Below are 20,375 nucleotides of genomic sequence, written 5' to 3'. Positions count from 1 at the left end.
TGTCTCCATATCCACACCGCACCCAGGGCAGCTACTCTCAGTGGACATACTCCACTTGCATGTGAGGGCACGAATCGGTAGTGACCCGTGCCTCCACTGCACATAAAGCTTCCTTATGAGGGGCGGGTAGATAATGTCTAGGACTGGTTCGAAACAGAAGCAGTCTTTAAAGAGCAGAAAAGACTCGGTGCAGGACCCCATATTTTTATTTTGCACAAGTGTCGCTAGTTTATGTTCATAATAGATTTTTGCCATTCGCTTCTTGGGCAGCACTGGACAGGTGACCAAAGGGTTAGACCATACAGTATGTAAACCAATACTCTCCAGCCCCGATTTAACAAACTTAAGCCAGGGGATTCTGCCTGCTCTAGGGAGGGAAAGAATCTCTTGCAAGGCCTCCCTATAACTAACTAATTCTGGAGTGGCCCAAATCCTGCGCCAGAACATCAATGGTCTCAGAGATAGTTCTTCATCTATTGGTCTCAAGCCTAGGTCTAGCCTCAGTGGGTTTAACGGAGTGCTAAGGGGGAGTAACAAGAGCCTCCTGATCAACTTGTTCTCCACCTTTAACAGATCATTACATGGTAGATGTCCCCACAATTCGCTGCCGTACATTGCCGCACCTTTTGCCTGGATCTTATAAATCTCTAAGGATGGGCCAACAGGTCTCATCGATGACTTGTTCTTCTCAATCATTTTTGAGATCCCACCTACAAACTGCACTAATTTGAGGTACGCTTTTTCTTGTTGGTGGCCCCAGGCTAGGTTTTCATTCAAGGTGACCCCCAGATATTCGAAAGTACAAACCCTTTCGAGTTTGACTGTGCCAATGGACGGTACCAATCGGGATTTGGGAGTTGGATTGAAGACCATATACTTCGTCTTTCCGGTGTCAATTTCCAACCCATGTTCGCTGCAAAAATCCACGAACCCGTTGAGGACACGCTGTATACCCATTGGGGATTTAGAAAGCAGCAGGGTGTCGTCTGCGATACATGATCGCCGGCACCCTGCTGCCAGCGAGCCTTGGAGCATCACTATCTGCAACCCTGTTAAGATGGTCGATTATCCCGTTGACGTAGAGGCAAAACAGGGTTGGTGCAAGCACGCAGCCCTGTCTTACCCCCCTGCCAACGGGACATTTACCAGAAAGGCCCCCAAACCTGCCACACCTGACCCGGGCGTAATTGTCTGTGTGAAGACGAATTATCACCTTCAAAAGACTTGGCGGGACCCCCATTTTGCCTAAGACCCTCCACAAGTTACTACGCGGGACAAGGTCGAACGCAGCTCTCAGGTCCACGAATACAGTGTAGAGGCTGCCACCCTCCAACTGTACCGTTTTCCAGAAAATGAGTGCCAAACGAAAGACCTGGTCGATTGTAGAGACCCCAGATCTAAACCCGGCTTGGAACGGGCTCAGTATTTCATTATCTACAACCCATTCTAGTAAGCGGTCAAGGACCAGACGGGAGAACAGTTTGTTACATCCAGGAGACTAATTGGCCTATAATTGGCTGGGAGCAATGGACACCCTTTCTTGAATATTGGGACTATCTCAGCACCCAGCCATGTGGCGGGGGGTGACATACCCCCAAGAATAGCGTTAAAGAACACCTGGAGATAAGGTGCCCAGATGTCAACCTCATGCTTAAACAGGTCCCCAGGGAGTTTATCCAACACCGGGGCCTTTTCAGCTGACAAACCCAGGATTGCTGCGCTGACCTCTCCCAATGTAAACATACCCATAGGTGCTGCATCCGAGGCAGGGTCTGTGCCCTCAGGGACTTCCATGGTTTCCATATGGTCCACATCAGCCGCTCTATACAGAGAGGCGAAGTGTTCTTCCCAAACGGACGATGCAATATTAGCCTTGACCGCTTTGGTAGGTTCAGCTGACCCATATTGGACAATTTGTCAGAATTTGCGGGCGTCCCTCCATTGAAGAGCGCTCCTCATATCTGACCAGTTCTCAAAGTTCCATTCAATTTTGGCGTTGTGAATAAGATTTTTATATATTGCTCGCCTAATCTTGATCTTACTAGGACTTTCCCGTTCTTTGAGGGACTTTAGGAGTTCTGCCTTAGCTCTCCTACATTCAGCGTTGAACCATGAAGCGCGCATCCCCCTTGGATTCCTAATTTTCGCTACAGGGTTCAAGACTTCAGCTAAGTTCATGACCAGCTCCTGGTGGATACCTGCCAATACTCTGTGTCCTTCCGGGGACAGTAACCCGGGTAATAATTTTTCCACTTGTTCTAAACTTGGAACCAGTAGAGTGTACAATCTCTGGATATCAGCGTAGTTTCCCACTATTTTGGGCCATCTAATTCGCCGCCTGTTGCTGGCTGCTATTAGATCTGGGGCCAAGTTCGCAGTACACTCCTGCTCCCCCGGTACTACCCCCTGCACTTCAAACCTGAGCGCCAGCGCATTATGGTCGCTGCCCGATCTGGTAAGTACCTGGAAGTCCTTGACTTTCTCCCAGTCTCTGGATTCCACCAGCATATAATCTATTCGAGACTCTTGCCCTGGTTTGTTATAAGTGGGCCTTGGTGGTATGTCTCCTTTTATACGCCCGTTACAGGCTCTCAGTGAATTAGCCAAAGTAAAGGAAGTAATCTGCACAGCCAGTGGGGACCACGCCTTTACTACAGGGCCTGCCGGGGGTGGGATTCCCCAGAGATCATCCTCTTCAGTTGTTGCACCCTCTAGAAAGGTCGGCAGCGGCTCAAACTGATTGTTAAAATCCCCTCCCACTAGGTAAGACGAAAAGTGGGTGGAGGAATCTAAAAACACCGCCAGCTCCTCTATTGTGCCCGAGGTCCTTGATAGCCCCACGGGTCGTGAATACACATTAACAAGCAATAGTGATTGGCCAGACACCCAGTCTAATACAACACACTGGAAGTCCTCAGAATTCGTTTGGACTGCCCTGGCCCTGCACCCTAAGTGGGTAGCAACCCATATCAGTAACCCACCTGACGGGCGTCCCTTCCCCCCCCATTTGGCTGGTACTGAAAATGTTGCATAGCCTGGTCGGGAATTACTTCCCCGTGCCCAGGTTTCTTGTAAAAGGCAAATGTCAAAGGACTCTATGAATGTCTTCCATTCGGGAGAGTCCCGTTTGTTTGACAGGCCGGCTACATTCCACGAAAGAATAGACACCACACCTGGGACCACCTCCCGGTTCGGTGTGGTACTCCTGTATTGGTGCACCACTAAACTGCTATCATCGGGTCTTTTATCCTGGCCCTGCAATTGTACTAGACGCCCAAGATCACTGCTTTCTCCAGATATGGATTGGCCCTCTCTCGGTGAACTTAAACCTCGTTCCTGAGCGGAGTCTACCTGATACTCCACCGGAGGAGGTAATAAAATACTCCTACTATCTTCTGGTGATTCCCCATCATATGTTTGCTTTACCCCAGCGCTACAATCCATCAACTGTCAATCCACTTTATCCAAACAACCGAACCGGTTGGGGTGGGTGAATTGAAAGTAAGGGGAACTGGGGATAGGATGATTCCAGGCTCTCCTCCCAAAAGCTCCCCCCTGAGGCCCCGGCCTAGCTGCACGATATTGTCTTCTTGGAGGAACCCAAGACCAGCCCTCATTGCCCCCTTCCTCAAACCGCTCACGTTTGTCAGGATAAAATGCCCTCAGGGGTAATGCTTGGATAGACGTCATGGGTGATGGGCCTTCCCAGTTGCAGATAAAACTTACTGTCCTTGGGTCTCTAAAATTTACCAACACACAGTCCCCGGTACCTCTTTTTGTTGTCTCACCCACCCAGGGAACCCTCCTTGCAAGGATAATTTCGTTGTGCATCCCTAGGGGCAGTGGTCTATATCTATTGAGCCAGCTGATTACCTTAATCTTTAACCGCATGCGTGCGGGCGGAATTCCGCCCGTACGCTGGGATTTGCGGTATCGCATGTTACATGACGAGCTGGGCTCGTCATCAGCGTAGCAGGAGGCTACCTCATGACGAGCCCAGCTCGTCATGAGCGTCGAAGGGGTTAAAGAAACTGGATTTTCCCTCGCAGCTTCCTCAAGTTCTGGTACACCACTGAGGACGACTACATAGGGGGCCGCCCCCGGGGGGAGGTGTGCTGCTTTCCTACTTCTATTTCCATCTTTCCCTCGCTGTGCTTGACCCAGCTGTGGCAAGTCAGGTGCCTTCCCCCTATTTTGGTTAGGGGGTGGATCTTGGGGAATAGTAGGAGGCGGTATGATGAAGGGATTTGATGCAGGACGAGTATTACCACCATCCAAAGGTAAACTTGTGGTAATAACAGAATGGGTTGGTGGGATACCTGAGTCGAGTGGTAGGAATGGATTGCTATTAGCATTAATTACTGTCCCCCCTTCAGCAGAGGCCACCATGGAGCCAAACGTTCCACCCAAACCTCTGTTCACCTCCTGCGCCTTATCAGCCTTGACATAGCCAAGTAACTCTCCTAATAACCCCTCAATTTTACCCAACCGATCTTCAGAGTTCCCGTGACGTACTGAAACCTCCCTCAGGTTGTCGCGCGCAGATACTACGATGTTACTAATTCTATCCTCGATCCTAGTTAATCTAGCTTCTAAAAGATCTATCAGGGACTCCATCAGTGAGCTTAGGTCCCTACACCCTCCTGATTCCTCCTGATTCTTCCAAGACGACAACAACATGCAATCATCCGAGCCCAACACCAGGTGGCGATCTAATGCACAGTGTAAGAATCTGCAGCTCTACATGGCAAGTACAGATGAATATGGGTAAGTAGCATTTTCCTTACAAGGCATGCCAATACCATACATTTAAGGTAAGCTGGGGGGGGTGGGGGTCTCCCCGCATAAATACCTTGTTTTTAAATCAAAAAACAATGTGTGCTATTGGCATGCGTTGTAAATGCATATTCGTGGTAAAAACATGCACGCTAAAAAATGCATGGCAAAGGCATGCGTACCTGCGTTGTGCAACCGTTTCTGCCAGCCTGCTACCCGACACGCTGTTCTGACCTCCTTGCGGGAGAGCCTTTGTTCTCAGGAGACCCAGAAAAAAAAGCCTGTCAGGGAAGAGGGTGTAACACCCCCTCCCACAGGATGACCTGCTGAACAGCCTTCCTTGAACGGCAAGCCTCAAAGAGCTCCGGTGTATCTGGCTCCCCCTCTTAGGAGAGGGAGCCGACTCCTTTGTCCAGGACCCCTTTGAGATCTGGACAGGCGGGAAAATGAGCTAGTTGGGTATGTGTGCCAACTCCAGGCTAGTACCAACCCTAAGGTGGACTACTGTGATGTAGACCAGAATTTGCAGAAGTAGACATCTTTGTGATGGCATACTTAAGAATTCTGGGACAGGGTTATGCTCACTTCCCACTTGAAGTGGTTATATAGGGGACGTAGTGACCCCAAGATTCAGTAGCCCATTAGCTACCAGCCTACACTCCCCTAACGCCCTAAATTCAGTTTTAGGGGAGCCCCTGGCACCAGAGAAGCAGATACTGACGACCTAAGAAGAGAGAGGACACAGAAGAACCACAAAAGCCAAGAAGAGAGAAGAAGCAGCTGACCTGTTACCAACCCTTCCGGCCTGTCTGCATCCCTTGTCGAAAATGGTGCCAAAGTTGACTCATCCTACATCTGTGACTTCAGAAACCTGGGAGGGCTGCCTGAATTCGAAACAAGCATTTGCAATGCAATAGGTCTCGCATTCGCGAGATTTTGAGCTATTGGCATTGTAAATTACAATGCCTTTTATTTATGTGTTTAAACTTGAAATAATAAAAGGCATTGTCATTTATAATACCAATAGGTCAAAGTTTTGAAAATGCAAGACCTCCTGCATTAAAAATGCTTGTTGTTTAATATTATTTGTTACAATAATAAGGGGTTCCTAAAAGAGCTCTAGGTATGAAAGTATAAACCCCTTCGACGGTTAGTAATAAAAAAAAAAGCAGCATTGTGCAACATGTGATCTTCTTTGACATACTGTAGTGTATGTGTAAGCATGTAATAGTATGGATATGGACTGATATAGACACTCACTGTTTTCATTCTATTTGCAACTTTGCAAGTCATTTTAGGACGGTGAAAGGGAACTGGTTAACACTGACGCAACAAGTAATCTCATGCAAATACAGGCCTTAGAAAAGAAACATGCATGCATTATATTATTTCAAGTACTCCCGGGGTTCCTTTTCTAGAGGAATGGAATAGTCTACTAAGCCACCAGACCCAGCTTCAGTTACTTCAGGTGGCGTGGACAGGGTGAAAACAAGGAATCAACAGGGCCATGCATGTTTGCAGAGTGGATAGAAAAGGGTTGAGAAAGGCCCAACGCACTGGTCACAAGGCCTTAAAGCCACTGACAGTGCACAAGTGTAGGGTCTGGGTCTGAAATCTAATCAGTTTGGAGATTTTTGGGCAGAGTTCTGAATATTTCTGAGAATCCACAAAAAATAAATAAGTCTATTAAATCGCAGCAGTGAAATTTAAACCTCGCAGATATGATCTATACCGTGTTAATTTAGACCTTCTGAAATAGCTGAGAGGACGTTGTTTGCCATGTGAAACAGACTCAAAGTAACCAAATATTTTTGAACAATGTTAATTAATTCCATATAAATAAAAAATAAAAAATACCTGCCATGCATTTAGTTTAATCACATTGGGACCACGCCTTGGGGAGGTTCACCAATCCTTCCTCTTCCTCCTCCCCCTTGTCATGAAGGTGGGTGTTGGGCAGCTGCAGGAGCACTGGCTGAAACCGGAGGAGGGGCAGCGCTGTTTGTGTGCTGCAGAGTAAAGTTTTAATGGGGCAAAAAAAACGCAAACACCATGATGTGGACGCCGCACACGTTAAAAAAGAAAAACACAAGCTACACAAATGACAAGGATGGGGTAGAAAGGGGTAAGAATGGAGGAAGCATCCAGGGATTTCTTTGATTAACACAGCACCCACTTTGTGCGGCGTCCGTGCAGCGGTGGGGGGGAAGGATGAGTATATTTAAAAGTTAAACCGATATTAAGGTACTTGGTATTTTTATAAATTTGTGGGAATCTCCTTCTTGAGTCGTGTTGTCATTTATTGGTCATTGTATGTATTTTGCAAATGTCTTGTACTCCTCTGTGGGAAGCCTAAGGCTGCTCGACCACACTACCCCCTTAATAGAGCACTTTGGGATTGCATAGGAAGCCCCTGTCCACTCATAAGGGAACCATTGGACTCTTTACTAGGTATATCATCTTTTTGATAAAAATCACATAAAGAGCCAGCTTCCTACAATAGGTTTCAGTGAAGCCATTATGTAGCTGGGAAACTCGTTTTGATCAGTACCCAGTGCATACCTTAAGATGTCTTCCCTGTTCACTTGTACTATCAGTAATTGAACTAGCCAGCACTAGGGCAGATCTCCTCATGCCGATATATCCTCACATGCAATATAATGCACCCTTACCATAGGGATGTAAGGCCTGCTGTAGGGGTGACAAAATATTGCATGCAGTGTTAGTGAACATGGCGCACAGCGTGTGTGCCTTGTCAGGTTTTCACGTTTAGAGCACCCTGGCATGTATCCTGGAGTGGCAGTCTGGATGGGTTGTGTGCTGGGTTCCTTAGAGTGGCACAATATATGCTGCAGCTTTGGGACTCTCTTTAGTACCCATGCCTTGGGTACCAGGGGATACCACTTACTAGGGACTTACAGATGTGCTTAAGGCCTGGTCAATTGGGGATTCATTGACTAGTTAAATTGTTTTTGGGAAAGAACACTGGCACTGGGGACCTGGTTCACAGGAACCAGTGCACCTCAGACAAAGTTGCATCAAATACCAGGCAGAAAGTGAGGTGACTACTGCCACAAATGCTTAATTTCCTACACTACCCCAATTAGCTATTATCTAAAGGAAATGCTTTCAGTTTTACAGCTTTGATTTCATCAAGATAGCGTTCGTCCCAATCCTTTGCCATAAATACAGAATGTTATTGCCTTAGTTGTTAGAACACTGTGGTAAGGCTTAAGTAGAACAATGGGTCATCAACTGACAGACTGTTGCTATATGATGTATGTTCTACTCAGATTATCAGACTTTTTTATCGCATAACTGAGTAAGATAATGTGAGCTCCTAGAGAATGTATTCAATGTTTTTGCTTCGGTAGCATCTTTCATTACCTCTGAGAATTGTGAATAAAACAATTTTTTCTCAAACATAATTTGGCAGATGCAAGCAGAGGATCAGCCTTTTTTACAGGGTTAAATCACTTTAGAACATACCTCAGTTCCTAAAGTGAGTAAGACGCCACCAACAAATGAGTTCTATTGTTACCAAAACTTATCACCCTTCGTATATGTTCTTTTGTGTGACTCTCAGAAACAGGCTCCCACTACAATATATTTCAGTTGGGATAATGTCCCCAAGTCCTGTAATGGTTGCCACATGTTCATGTTGTGGCCAGCCAGTCAGGATTGACCGGTCTTCTTTAAATTGGCCAATCAGGGCATATCTGTAGAACTAACTGCTCATTAACTGAGCTCCTCTTTAAATTCCACCAAATAATAAAAAGTATGCTGTCTAAGTAAAGTGTTTTTTTTGTGCCAAATTTGGTGCAATTCTATTTATCTCTTTTCTGTAGGAATTGAAAAGGGAGATTGATGTTTCTGATAGAAATGTCTAACTGCAGATTCCTCACGTTTTGTATACTCCCCCAGGTATCAGAATGTATCCTGACATTTTTAAACAGTACCCCTATGTGCCGGCAGGTGGCAGAGCCAGACGTGGATCCGGAGCTACCCTTCATTTTATTGAAAGAATTTCTAAAACATTCTGAGAAAACCTTCTATAGTGTTCAAAGGAATATGTCCACTCCCAAATATTCAATGTTTTAAACCTTGTGGTGAATGTCTTAAACACGTGTCTGTGACTGGCACACATGTGGTTTGTCTGTGGTACCGAGGGTCAGATCATGACTCAGTCTGGCAGTGATTGTGCCTTGATGCACACCAAGGCTGTTCGAGACCAGGAATTACAGATCTTCGTGGCGAAGCACTGCAGGACCCCACCCCACCACACCGATCTCTGTAGAGGTCCAAAGGTAAGAACTGGTCACACTCCTGAGGTTGCTCCTGCGACAGATCATCTTCATGATCTAAATCCTTGGGCAAATCCAAGAAGAAGAGCAAGAAGTCTTAGTGGGACTCGTCCGCATCCCTCTTCTCTTGATCTGAGAAAGCTTCATCGTGCCTCCAGGTTGCGCTCCCGAAGCCACTGTACTTCGAAGTCAGTTCCAACCATTGTTCTGTAGCAACCGGAATTTCCTGGGCTGTCAGTGACACCACAGCAAATTGAGAACTTCCATGAAGGCATGCTGCAGCTCATTTTCATGTTATCTGCTCCCTCTGGTGTGCCCGAAAGAGCCGAGAGGACTTTTGCCGGCTGGGCGTTTTGGATCCGCTCATGCTCCGTACAGACCAGTGATCCAGCCCCCTCTCAGGTTTCACATCCCACACCAAAACATGAACCACAGACACTGGCACCATCTACTCCAAATGATGACTGCCAACCCATAGTGCTGTCCAGCGCTGGGACGGTGCCGCCCGGCCTCAGCTGCAGCTGTGCTCTCTATTATATGAGCCGCTACCTTTTTACCCCTCCTCTGATTCTGATACAGTGCTTCTATCTTCTGGATGGGCTTGTGTTCTTCACAAATTGTTCTGCACAGACTTTGATAATGGGGGCTACAAGGCTGGGAATTTTATCGCGCAGCCTTACCAAGAGGAAAACTGGTACGAGGACCTCCTGGATGCCAGTGGTCTGGACACCTCCCGGACACTGGACTAGTTTTCCTGAGGCCCTACCACCAAAGATAACGTCTCCTTTCCCTGGTTGTGCAAAGTGGTGTGAAGGTTCTCGACCTTCAGCTTTCTACTCATAAAGTTAAGACATGGGTCGTATTTTTATGCAGCTCTGTTTATCAATTCCTGAAAGGAATGACGTAAAAGTAGAGGCACACGGCACCGACGACCAGCTTGCAGCAACACTGCTTTTGAGTTTTCTGGATCCAGTCTGGTGCTTGGGAGAAATTCACTAAAGGAGGCATCTGTGGTTAGATCGCGTATCCATCAGGAAGAGCATTATCGAGGGCAAGTACCTTGTTGTTATGGATTCAGAGGAAAAAGCCGTGATGGGTAGTTAGAATTACCGATAAATTATCTTTATCTCTCCTAAAAAATAACTTCTCCAGATTCATTACCTTGGAATTCTTGGCCAACAGTTTAGTGCTCATGAAACATAGCCTTTTTAGCTTTAAAAACACAGTTCCCCTCTAATGTGTTTCCCTGTTCAGAAAAAAAGGTTTCCGGAAATGGAAAACTTACAAACAATGGTTTAGAAATATTCTGATAGTCAATTCGAGAGATAGGGGCTTTCTGGCAAATTATTACAGGTATGTAATGTTTTGTTTCTTTCTATAGCGTGTTAGACAAGTGTATGCCTCTATATTGCTCAGTCCTAGTGAATGCCTTTTTCTTCCTCTTGTCACAAAGAAATGGGCTGGAGATGCTATGGTGGTGCAGTCAGTTGTCCAAGTTCTTGTGTACTCCTATGGTTGTATGGATAACCTCAGTGCTAGTCTCCCCTGATTAGGTAGAGTTGTACTCCTTATGTGATCTCAAACTGAAGAGAGTCTCCACCAAAACTTCTAACCCCTGGTATGATGATAGACTCAATGACCACAGGCGCTCTATGCGAATGGCAGAACGCACCTGGAGATCGGACCCTTCAGCACTACACCTCAAAAGGCTTAAGAACAAGAGAAACGCCTACCTCAGGAAAAGAAAGCGCACAAAGGCGGACTTCTTTAGCCGCCAGCTGGACCATGCAAAAAACAGGCCAAGAAAGTTGTTCGAACTAATCAAGACCCAAACAAAGACTCAACCACTACAATCAAACAGCACAACAAGCGACATCCCACACTGTGAAGCCTTCTCTGCTTTCTTTAAGCTAAAGACTGACAACAAAAGAAATGACCTCATCATGGATGTAAGTCGATTCCCCAACGCCACCAGAATGTCTTACACTCAACCTAAAAACAAGGCATCTTGGCTGCATTTCGATACCTACTCGGAAGAAGCAATACTCAAACTGCTCTGCACCTTGAAGCCCTCTAATCACCTCACTGACCCTCTACCTGCTAATGCTGTAAAAGACTTCATCCCCTTGCTCCTCCCTCTCTGGACCAAAATCATCAACAGCTCCCTGCAACAAGGCCTCATTCCGGACTCCCTCAAGGTGGGGCAAGTCACGCCTATACTCAAGAAACCTACAGCTGATCCGTCTGACCTAAACAATTACCGGCCCATCACCAATATCCCCACCCTGGCCAAACTGCTGGAAAAATGTGTCCAACTACAACTAACTAAACACGTTGACCAATTTGACCTCCTCAACCCTCATCAATCAGGCTTCCGAGCGAAACATAGCACGGAAACAGCTATGACACACATAATTGATGACGCCCTCCAAATTCTTGATCGTAATGAGTCCTGCCTCCTCATCCTTCTTGACCTCTCGTCAGCATTTGACACGGTCAAACATGAGAACCTGCTGGAGCTGCTAAGAATGGGACTATCGGGAACTGTTCTCAAATGGTTTTCGTCCTTCCTTCACAACCGGTCACAGAAGTTTAAGATCGACAATGTGCTATCCACACCTGTGCCTGCAGATCTAGGTGTTCCACAAGGATCCTCCCTCTCCCCCACACTGTTCAACCTCGTCATGGAACCGCTTGCCACCTTGCTCCAAGCTTCCAATGTCCAATTCCATATGTACGCCGACGACACACAACTCTACCTAAAGCTACAATTCCCGGAAGATATCAAACATCTGAACTCCACGCTTATTAACACTCAATCTTGGCTGGCAGATAATCACCTCAAACTAAATGCTCTGAAAACCGAGTTCCTACTCATCTCACCCCCGGCGAAAATATCCATCACCCAAACATGGCTCAATAACCTAACAACACTCAATGTCCAACCTACCATCGTGGACTCGGCGAAATCCCTAGGCATCACACTCGACGCCAAGCTCAACATGCAGCAGCACGTTAGCAAAGCCACAAAAGCAGCTAATTTCCAAATCAACACTTTGAGGAAAATTAAACCCTTCCTCCCTGCCAAAGACTTCCAAACTGCTGTACAATCTCTAGTCATCCCTCGAATAGACTACGGAATTGTGGCCCTCAGCGTACTCCCGCTATCCACAACTGCACCCTTAAGAGCCTCCCTGAACGCTGCAGCAAGACTCATTACTGGCTCAAGAAAACATTCACATATATCCCCAGACTTAAAGTCTCTAAAATGGCTGCCTTTTGAAGCCAGAATACAGCTAAAAATTGCAGTTATGACACACGCGGCCGTGCACCACAATGCACCCAACTACCTCGCTCAAAAGTTGTCTATCTCAGGAGGTTCGAGGTCCAAAAGAAGTACAAAAAACCTACTCCTGAAACCACGTAGATTCCGGAAAGAGAAAACATACAAACGCTCCTTCTCTGGAATGGCACCCAGGATTTGGAACGCGCTCCCGCCTGAAACTAGGCTGATCTCCTCCACTGCACTCTTCAAGAAAGAGGTGAAAACCATCCTTCTTGCCAAGATCTCCTGAAAATGAGTGGTACTGTATCCGAGACTCTGCATTGCTTTGTATCACTGTTCACCTTGTCCTCTGGCACTTTACCTCTAACTTGATGTTGTCACTACCAATATATGACTCACGCTGATTCACTCTCCAGATGCCCCCACTCAGTGTTCTCGCTTCACTAAGACTTTGGTATAACCCATCCACACACCCAAGGTGCACCGCTATAGTGGGATCAATGACTTGTACCGTCTTATATTACTTGTTTACCTGATTGTATATTGATATGTTTTATGTATGTTACTATTATCCCGCCATGTTTTGACTACCATACGCATTGTGCCAGTACCCATTATCCCTGTTCACCCCTACTGCCCCTACCCTTTCTTTGTGAAGCGCTCTGATATCTGTAAGGATCTTGTTCGCGCTATATAAAACTTTGAATATATATATATATATAAACTGTTTTCAATTGGCTCCATTATAAAGTGGCAGCCAAGAGGCAGGTGATGTCCTACTTTACCTGCTACAGCAAATTATGTGAATGAGATTGAGACTTCTGGTTGGAAGATGCCCAGTGTGTTGACAAGATGCAATTTGGAATGTTTGTGTTTTAAAATTCTTTGTGTTTTTTTTATAGAGTGGTAAGGAGTCCTGAAGCATTTCTGCAGTATGTAGGTGCCAAAAGTCACGGATCTGACATAGCAACAGGTGGTCTTGCAAGTCTAAACCGTTCACGAGTAAGTACTTGTCACCTTTTTGTAATTGGGTTTGTGCATAAATGCTTTGTCATGATTAGGCCACTGCCAATCATTTTAGGCCACTGCCAATCATTTTATGTGTACTATAGATATGTGGAATTACTCCAGTATTGGAACTTTCATAAGTTCACATGCATGAATCCTTCCCCATCGTCGGGATGGGAGTCCCACGGTATATTATAATAGCAATGCAAAGTTTAATATAGGCTAGAAAGGCCCTAGGCCCTTTCATTTTGCGGCATACCATTCATTGTTTAAAAAAAGAGACCAAACATAGGTTTGAACCAATAAGATTTCCGTACCCTTTTCCTTTGGAGAGGTGGGCTAGAACAGGGAGTTGAAACAAAGATTGTGTTAGTTCTGCTTGGCCCTCAGCAACCTCTTCTGTGACTGTTAGTCTGCACAGTAATGTCTTGTGAATGTATGCTCTGAAGAAAGACCATGTGGCTACGCTGCAAATTTCTTACATTGAAACGTTTGCTGTAAAGGCTGTCCTAGCTCCCTTTTTCCTAGTTGAATGTGCCTTTGGTTTAGTGACTAAAGACTTGTGTGCTAGTGAATAACACACATTCGGGTCAAGGCGTATCTCGTTAGATGGACGGCGGGATCCTGCCGAGTTGAAAAATTTCCTGGCAGCTCCCCCGCCTTGAACTCATGATGCAAGTTGTATCTGTTTTAAAAACTATCCCGATCTAGGAAATTCCCGATGATCGAAGTGGCGATCCGTGAGTTTTGCCATCACTGAATGACCAGAGGTTAGGATACGCCTTGGCGTGCGTATACCGCCATGGTCTCTCTCTAGTTGGTCCTGATGAAAGCTTTGCAGACAGTGCACGTATAAGCAGAAACATGTTGACCGTTCTTCACATTCTTAATGTATAGGATCCTCCTGGCTACACTTATTAGCGAGTACAGATCCGTCACCTGTTTTTAATAGTAACCAAATCACCTGGAATAAATTATTTTATAGGTAGTATTTGGTCACTTTTTAAATTCACATATTTCCCCCTCCACACAAATAACCAGCTCCACTGCAGCTGCAGGCGTTGTAGCACACCAGGGAAGCACTCTGCTTCCTTGGTGGGGACCCCATGATGAAGCATGTCACCACCAGGTTGGTGAGTGAGGGTCCTTAAAACAAACCTGTGTGAGTCCCTCTAATACTAGCTGCTTTATGTAGCCACTCTTTCGTTGTTTTTTGCAGATCTATCCTGGGGGACTAAGAGTGCTATTTTCCCTCGCTCTCTAGTTGTTTTGATTATGACTAGTGAATAACACATCGTCAGTTTGAACAGTCTATCTAGCAATAGAATTTGTCACTTCTTTCCCCAAGGCCTGTGCTGAATGTCCTACAAAAAGTTGACTGGTCTTCCTGCCGTCTTTGGCAATTTGAATGTAGTACATATGTGTCTCCTGACATTCGGTGATGCAAGGCTCTCTCAACAGCATTGGATGGCCTTCAGAAAAAGGCAGCTACAGTGATGGTTTGATTAATGTGAAAAGGTGGTATGACCTTTGGTAAGAATTTTGGGTTAGGTCTCATCACCAGTTTGTCCTTGGTATGGCTAGGAATGGTTATTTCACTGAGTGCATGTATCTGGATTACCCTTGTTAATGATGTCATAGCCACTAAGGTGACTGTTTCCAAAGTAAGGTGTTTTAGTGTGGCTTTATGCATGGGCTCGAAAGGCGCCTTCATTAACCCAGCTAGAACCAATTGAGATTCCGCTGTAGGGTAGGTTCTACCAGGGAAGAGCCTCTTTGCCCCTTGCATGAACCTTTTCATTAATGGAACTGTGAAAATCTGTTTACTATGCAGCCCTCTCAATTAAGCTGCAATAGCTGACTGATAAACTCTTAGTGAAGTGTACAAGAGTTTACAATTAGTGAAATATGAGCATTATCAGGTTATTACTGTCGTGATGCTAAACGTTTTGTAGTTAATTTGGCACCAAGTTAGATATCTATTCTACTTGAAGGTGTAACTTCTTTTAGTGGATGGTTTATGTGCCTTGGTAAACGCAGAAACACTGCTACCTCAAGAACCACACCCTAACTGTAGGTCTCATGGGTTTGGGTTAAAAACCCTCCCCTGCTGCACGGTTAGAGTGATTTTGTGTTAAGGAATTATGACACTGTGTTTCCCTAACAGTTGTAGCAAGTGTGAGAACCATGGCTCACAAAGCCATTTGGGAGCTATTGGAATCATAGTCATGTTGGATACTCTGAATTTCTCTAGAAAATTTGATATCAACGGTACTGAGAGAAAAGTATAAGCAGATATCCTGTATCGGCTTACCAACATGATATTTCCCAGAGACTGTAGATGGTAATGCCTGGATGCAAAGAACTGCCATTTTGTGATTTCTGTGGTTGTGAAAAGGTCTACTTGAGGCATTCCGGTGTTGGAAGAGTGTGTCTGCTATAGTTTGCTTTAACTCCCAGTCCTGAGAGCAGCTTGTTCGCCTGCTTAGTTAGTTTGCCTCAGTGATACTCCAGGGACATATCTTGGTACGCACAAGTAGTTTCTTGTGATGACCCATCCTCATATGGTTTATGTGAGCTAATGAGGTGTATTATATGGTGTGGTAGTGCAACTTCACTGTAATACACTTCTCAACCCGTTTAGGACCCTTAGGTTTAGTTTGGCAAACCTTCAGCTCAACCCTGGGTAGCTGTGGCTCTGAGCAACAAGGCTTACACAAAGGAACAGATTTTAAGAATGTAAACAGCACCAAAGCAATTGAAGAAGGAATCGACATAACACTGCAGAAATCTGACACCTATTTCTATAAAATAGATTTTGATCATCTTAATTTAGAATATATTTGTTTGTTTTATTATTTATTGTATGATATGTTTTATGGGCCTGTGCCCAAAACAAACAATTACTACTAATGTAATGAAAGGTAGAAACACAAGGCCTCCAAAGATGTTTTACGCCCCATCCTCCAAAATATGACCTGTTCATTTAAAGCAAAATTAAAGAACCTATGTCCCTTTATTACCTTTCAATCACCCTTAAAGAAAAAAGAACTTTTAACAGTTCAAATTATTACAATCCATGTTTAAAAAACAAAGCTTGTTAATTTATAAGTGTTCTTTTAACTGTGTAGTGTACTTGTACTTCTAAAGCCTCCCAACCTAAACCTTAATGGATTACCAGTGCTTTTCATCATAGGTGGCATATATTTTCCTTAGATAAGTGGCCTACACCTGAAAGAAGCAAACCATGCATAGCTTTAACTCTTTGGCAAGTGATCACTTCTGAGGTAAAGAGAATCTTGTTTAACTTGGCCATAACAGCTTTGCCCTTCAAGCTTTCTGAGCAGCATAAGTTCTGTTTTATTCCCAAACAAATTCTCAAGTTTTGTTTTTTGTTAATTTTATTTATTGTTTCTCTATTTTTACTTCAGCTAAGCTTTTGTGTATCAACCATTCTGGGAGTGTTAAAAGAGACCCGATGGCCAAGTGACCTGAAAGAGGCAAAGGCTGGATCATTTGTGTGTGGTATGCTTCCTAATGGTGACCCACTGTATCGCAACCCATGTGCTCGGCTGATTCTTAGAGTCTTTGACAACTTACTGATTCTCATAAGGTAAGTTCATTGTATGCAATACCTGGTGTTGCTGCTTTCTATTTCACAATCTCCAAGTTGGCTCCTTCATTCATACCATAATGACTGGAATCTACTTCATTCCACTTCATGCCACTTCTTATATAAAGCACCCAGGGCCAGATGTACGACCTGCCAAATAGTGCCTCGCAAATTGCGTCGCATTTGCGAGGCGCTATTTGGCATGTACAACAGTGTGTTTAACACTGCTTGCGATTCCCAATGGGGTCGTAAATTGCGAGGCACATTAATATGAAAGAGCCTCTCGCAATTTGCCAGTCCATTTGGAATGACAGGCCCTCCCAGGGATGTTGGCCTGCTGGGCTCAGCAGACCACCATTTATGCGTGCCTCATGACAGCTCGTCATGAGGCACAGGGGAATTATCCCCGCGTGTGAGCGTTCCACGGCTCATTACGAGCTGAGCTAGTCATGAGCACTTAAGGTGTTAATGCAGCCTGTTTTCTTTAAAGGAATACGGAATGCATTTAAATATAAAAATTGAACGTTTACGTTTAATTTTTTAAGGGATGTTCTCTGTGCGTCTGTTTTGACTCCGGGCCCGATGCAGCGCAGTACTTTGAGATTTCTTTGGACCTTGATGTCGTTATAACTCCAGTTGAGGTTATCTGTTGCTAAAGACTGCTTTTAAGTGAATAACCTATTTTTTAACTATTTCTACCAGTAAACAACCATTACCACAAATCTTTTATCCCGCATACCCTGACAAAGCAAATGCCATGACTCCGCAATGCCATTACAACGCATGGTTTTACATTTTATATGCTTTTACCACGCATGCTTTTACAACGAAATTCGTTGTAAATGCATGAATGGTAAAAGCATATGTTTTTCAAATGTAAGTATAGGGTTTGGGGTGGGGTGCAGGGCTATATGTTATGGGGGTTCAGCGGTAATTTTAGGGTTGTGTATGTTTGGGTTTTGGGGTGCTGGGGTAATTTTAGGGGTCAGGGTGGTCTTGGGTTTTGGGGTGTAGGGGTAATTTTAGGGCTCAGGGTGCATTTTGGGGTACTGGAGTATTTTAAGGTTCAGGGGGTTTAAGGTTTTGGGGTGCAGGGGTATTTTGGGCATCCAGGGTGCGTTTAGGTTTAGGGGGTGCTGGGATAATTTTTAGGGATTAGGGTTGGTTAGGGTTTTGGGGTGCAGGGGTATTTTTGGGGTTCAGGGTTCATTTCGGTTTTGGGGTGCAGGGGTAATTTTGGGGTTTCGGGTGCGTTAGGGTTTTGGGGTATTTTTGGGGTTCAGGGTGGATATATCTATATCTATATATCCCTTTCCCCGTAGGGCGTTTTTTCCTCGCGCACTCTCTGGCATATAAAGTGATGTCCAGTCAATATCTCCGGTTCAAGTTTTGCTTTTAATAACAGCAGCAAAAAACCCTACGCGTTTCAAAAACGCATAGGGTTTTTGGCCTCTGTTATTAAAAGCAAAACTTGAACCGGAGATATTGACTGGACATCACTTTGTTATACGCCAGAGAGTGCGCGAAGAAAAAACGCCCTACGGGGAAAGGAAGCGCAAAGTAATTGCGGCGGGCTCTGCCGCTCCTTGCTGCACCGCCGAAGGGCGCCTGGAAGCTCGAAAGTGGGCCTAGTTGGAAAGATATATATATATAAATATATAAATATCACTTTTACACAGTTTATAACTTCACCACACATGCATTTGTGTTGTAAAAGCATGCATGGTAAAGTCATATGAGGAGTGAAAGTTTGCGGGGTAATGGTATCGCGGAGCAATTACATTTTATTTGTGAAAAATGAGGGGTAATGGTATGCCGGATGAAAGTATGCGGGATAACGTATATTCATTTCTACCATCTTGAAGAATTATTATTGAGTATAGTATTGTGGATTTTTTTCGTTCGTTGTCTTGTGATAAGTTATATAAATCATACTTATTTTTATAAAACCTGTGTGGTGTCCATCTGTAGTGTTTTCACTGTATTACTGTATGTTTTCACAAATGCTTAACTCGCTGCCTCTGAGATAAGCCTATCTGCTCGTGCCAAGCTGCCAAGGGGGTGAGAAGGGGTTACCCAGTAGTGTAATCCCCTTTCCGTGACTTAGAAGCAAGGGTCCCTATTTGGTCAAGGGCGTATACCATTGCCAACTAGAGTCCCCCAGTTCTAACAAGCTGTTAAAACAACAGTGTATATATGCAGGCATATAAAACAAGGTAGTAATCAGGTGTACTCCTATTATGCAAACCCTACTCTGAGGACCACTGCCTGCCCTTAAAAAATAACATTGCATGCATTTGCAAAGGGGAAGGGGTCCCTTAGGGACCCTTTCCTATTTGTGAATACTTTACCACCTACTTGAAGTAAGTGGTAATTTGCAAGTGTTTTGCGACCGCAATTGCGTTTGCAAAACATTGCTACATAGCTTTGCAGTCGCTATTAGGAAGGGAACGCCCCTTCCTATTTGCGACTCGCAAAATACTGTTTGTACATGTGCCCATGCTTTTTAGCGTGTGCAAACTAATCTTTGACCCGTTTGCGCACGCTGAAAAGCATCGTACATCTGGCCCTCTGGCTCTTTCGTTTAATGTCCATATTATATAAAAGTTCAACATTTTGGCACGCTCTTTTCATATTCTCTGTTGCTCATGTTACATACAAGCACTGTTTTTACCTGTGTTACACCAAAGATGGCCTCTGTTAGGTAAACGCTGTGCTGTTTTTACCATCCTGTCTAGGTATGGTTGTGAGAAGTTGGCCTGGTATATGATGTTCACTATTCTAGTGAGCACCTTGCACCAGTCCAAACAACCCTTATGGTGATGGTTGTAAAGTCAACCTTATAGACCAGCTATCCTAGTGGTAGCATGGACAAAGCAGTCTTAGGCTAAAACATCAGGGAGCATGTAAAACCAGCTGTTTTACCATATGTAACCCCTTGAATACCAAATGAAAGGACACCACACAGGTTATATATAAAATATATATGTATTTATTACTAACCCAACCCCTCTGAACTCTTTGTCACAGGCCAAAGCACATAACCAGATACTTAATTACCATACAATAAGTTGCACAAAATACAGTCGAGCCCTAGGGGCGTTGCAAACCATATACTAAAATAGTGGTATAGGGACCACGTCACGAACAGGGAGTAGGCCTAGGGAATCGCTGGGGCTACGCTGTACTACCAAAGGTTAGGAAGCAGGAGGCCCACGGGATGCGTGTGCAGTGTCTAAAGACACACACGAGTTACCATAGGGATACAATGGGAACGTAAGAGTTGGAAACTAGTTGATTTAGGACACTTCCGGATGGACTAGGAGAAAGCTACTGAAAACTAGGACACTAGGATAGTCAATACCCACAGGAGCACCGGTGTACTCTC

The 20,375-nt window shown here is 44.8% G+C and overlaps 1 protein-coding gene across 2 annotated transcripts in view; it reads left to right on the top strand.

The window, feature by feature from the left end:
• LOC144762250 (exportin-5-like) overlaps positions 1 to 20,375 on the top strand; it is a 1,106,737-nt gene that overhangs the window by 591,958 nt on the left and 494,404 nt on the right. For both annotated transcript variants that reach the window (XM_078647393.1, XM_078647392.1), the window contains exons 18-19: positions 13,269 to 13,368; positions 16,806 to 16,987. In XM_078647393.1, coding sequence (XP_078503519.1) covers positions 13,269 to 13,368; positions 16,806 to 16,987 — 282 coding nt within the window. The remainder of the gene's footprint in view (positions 1 to 13,268; positions 13,369 to 16,805; positions 16,988 to 20,375) is intronic.

This window comes from Lissotriton helveticus, chromosome 6 (genome assembly GCF_964261635.1).
Source record: "Lissotriton helveticus chromosome 6, aLisHel1.1, whole genome shotgun sequence".
Taxonomy (NCBI): domain Eukaryota; kingdom Metazoa; phylum Chordata; class Amphibia; order Caudata; family Salamandridae; genus Lissotriton; species Lissotriton helveticus.
The sequence above is the reverse complement of the archived record's forward strand: the minus strand, read 5'-3'. Positions and strand labels throughout refer to the sequence as shown.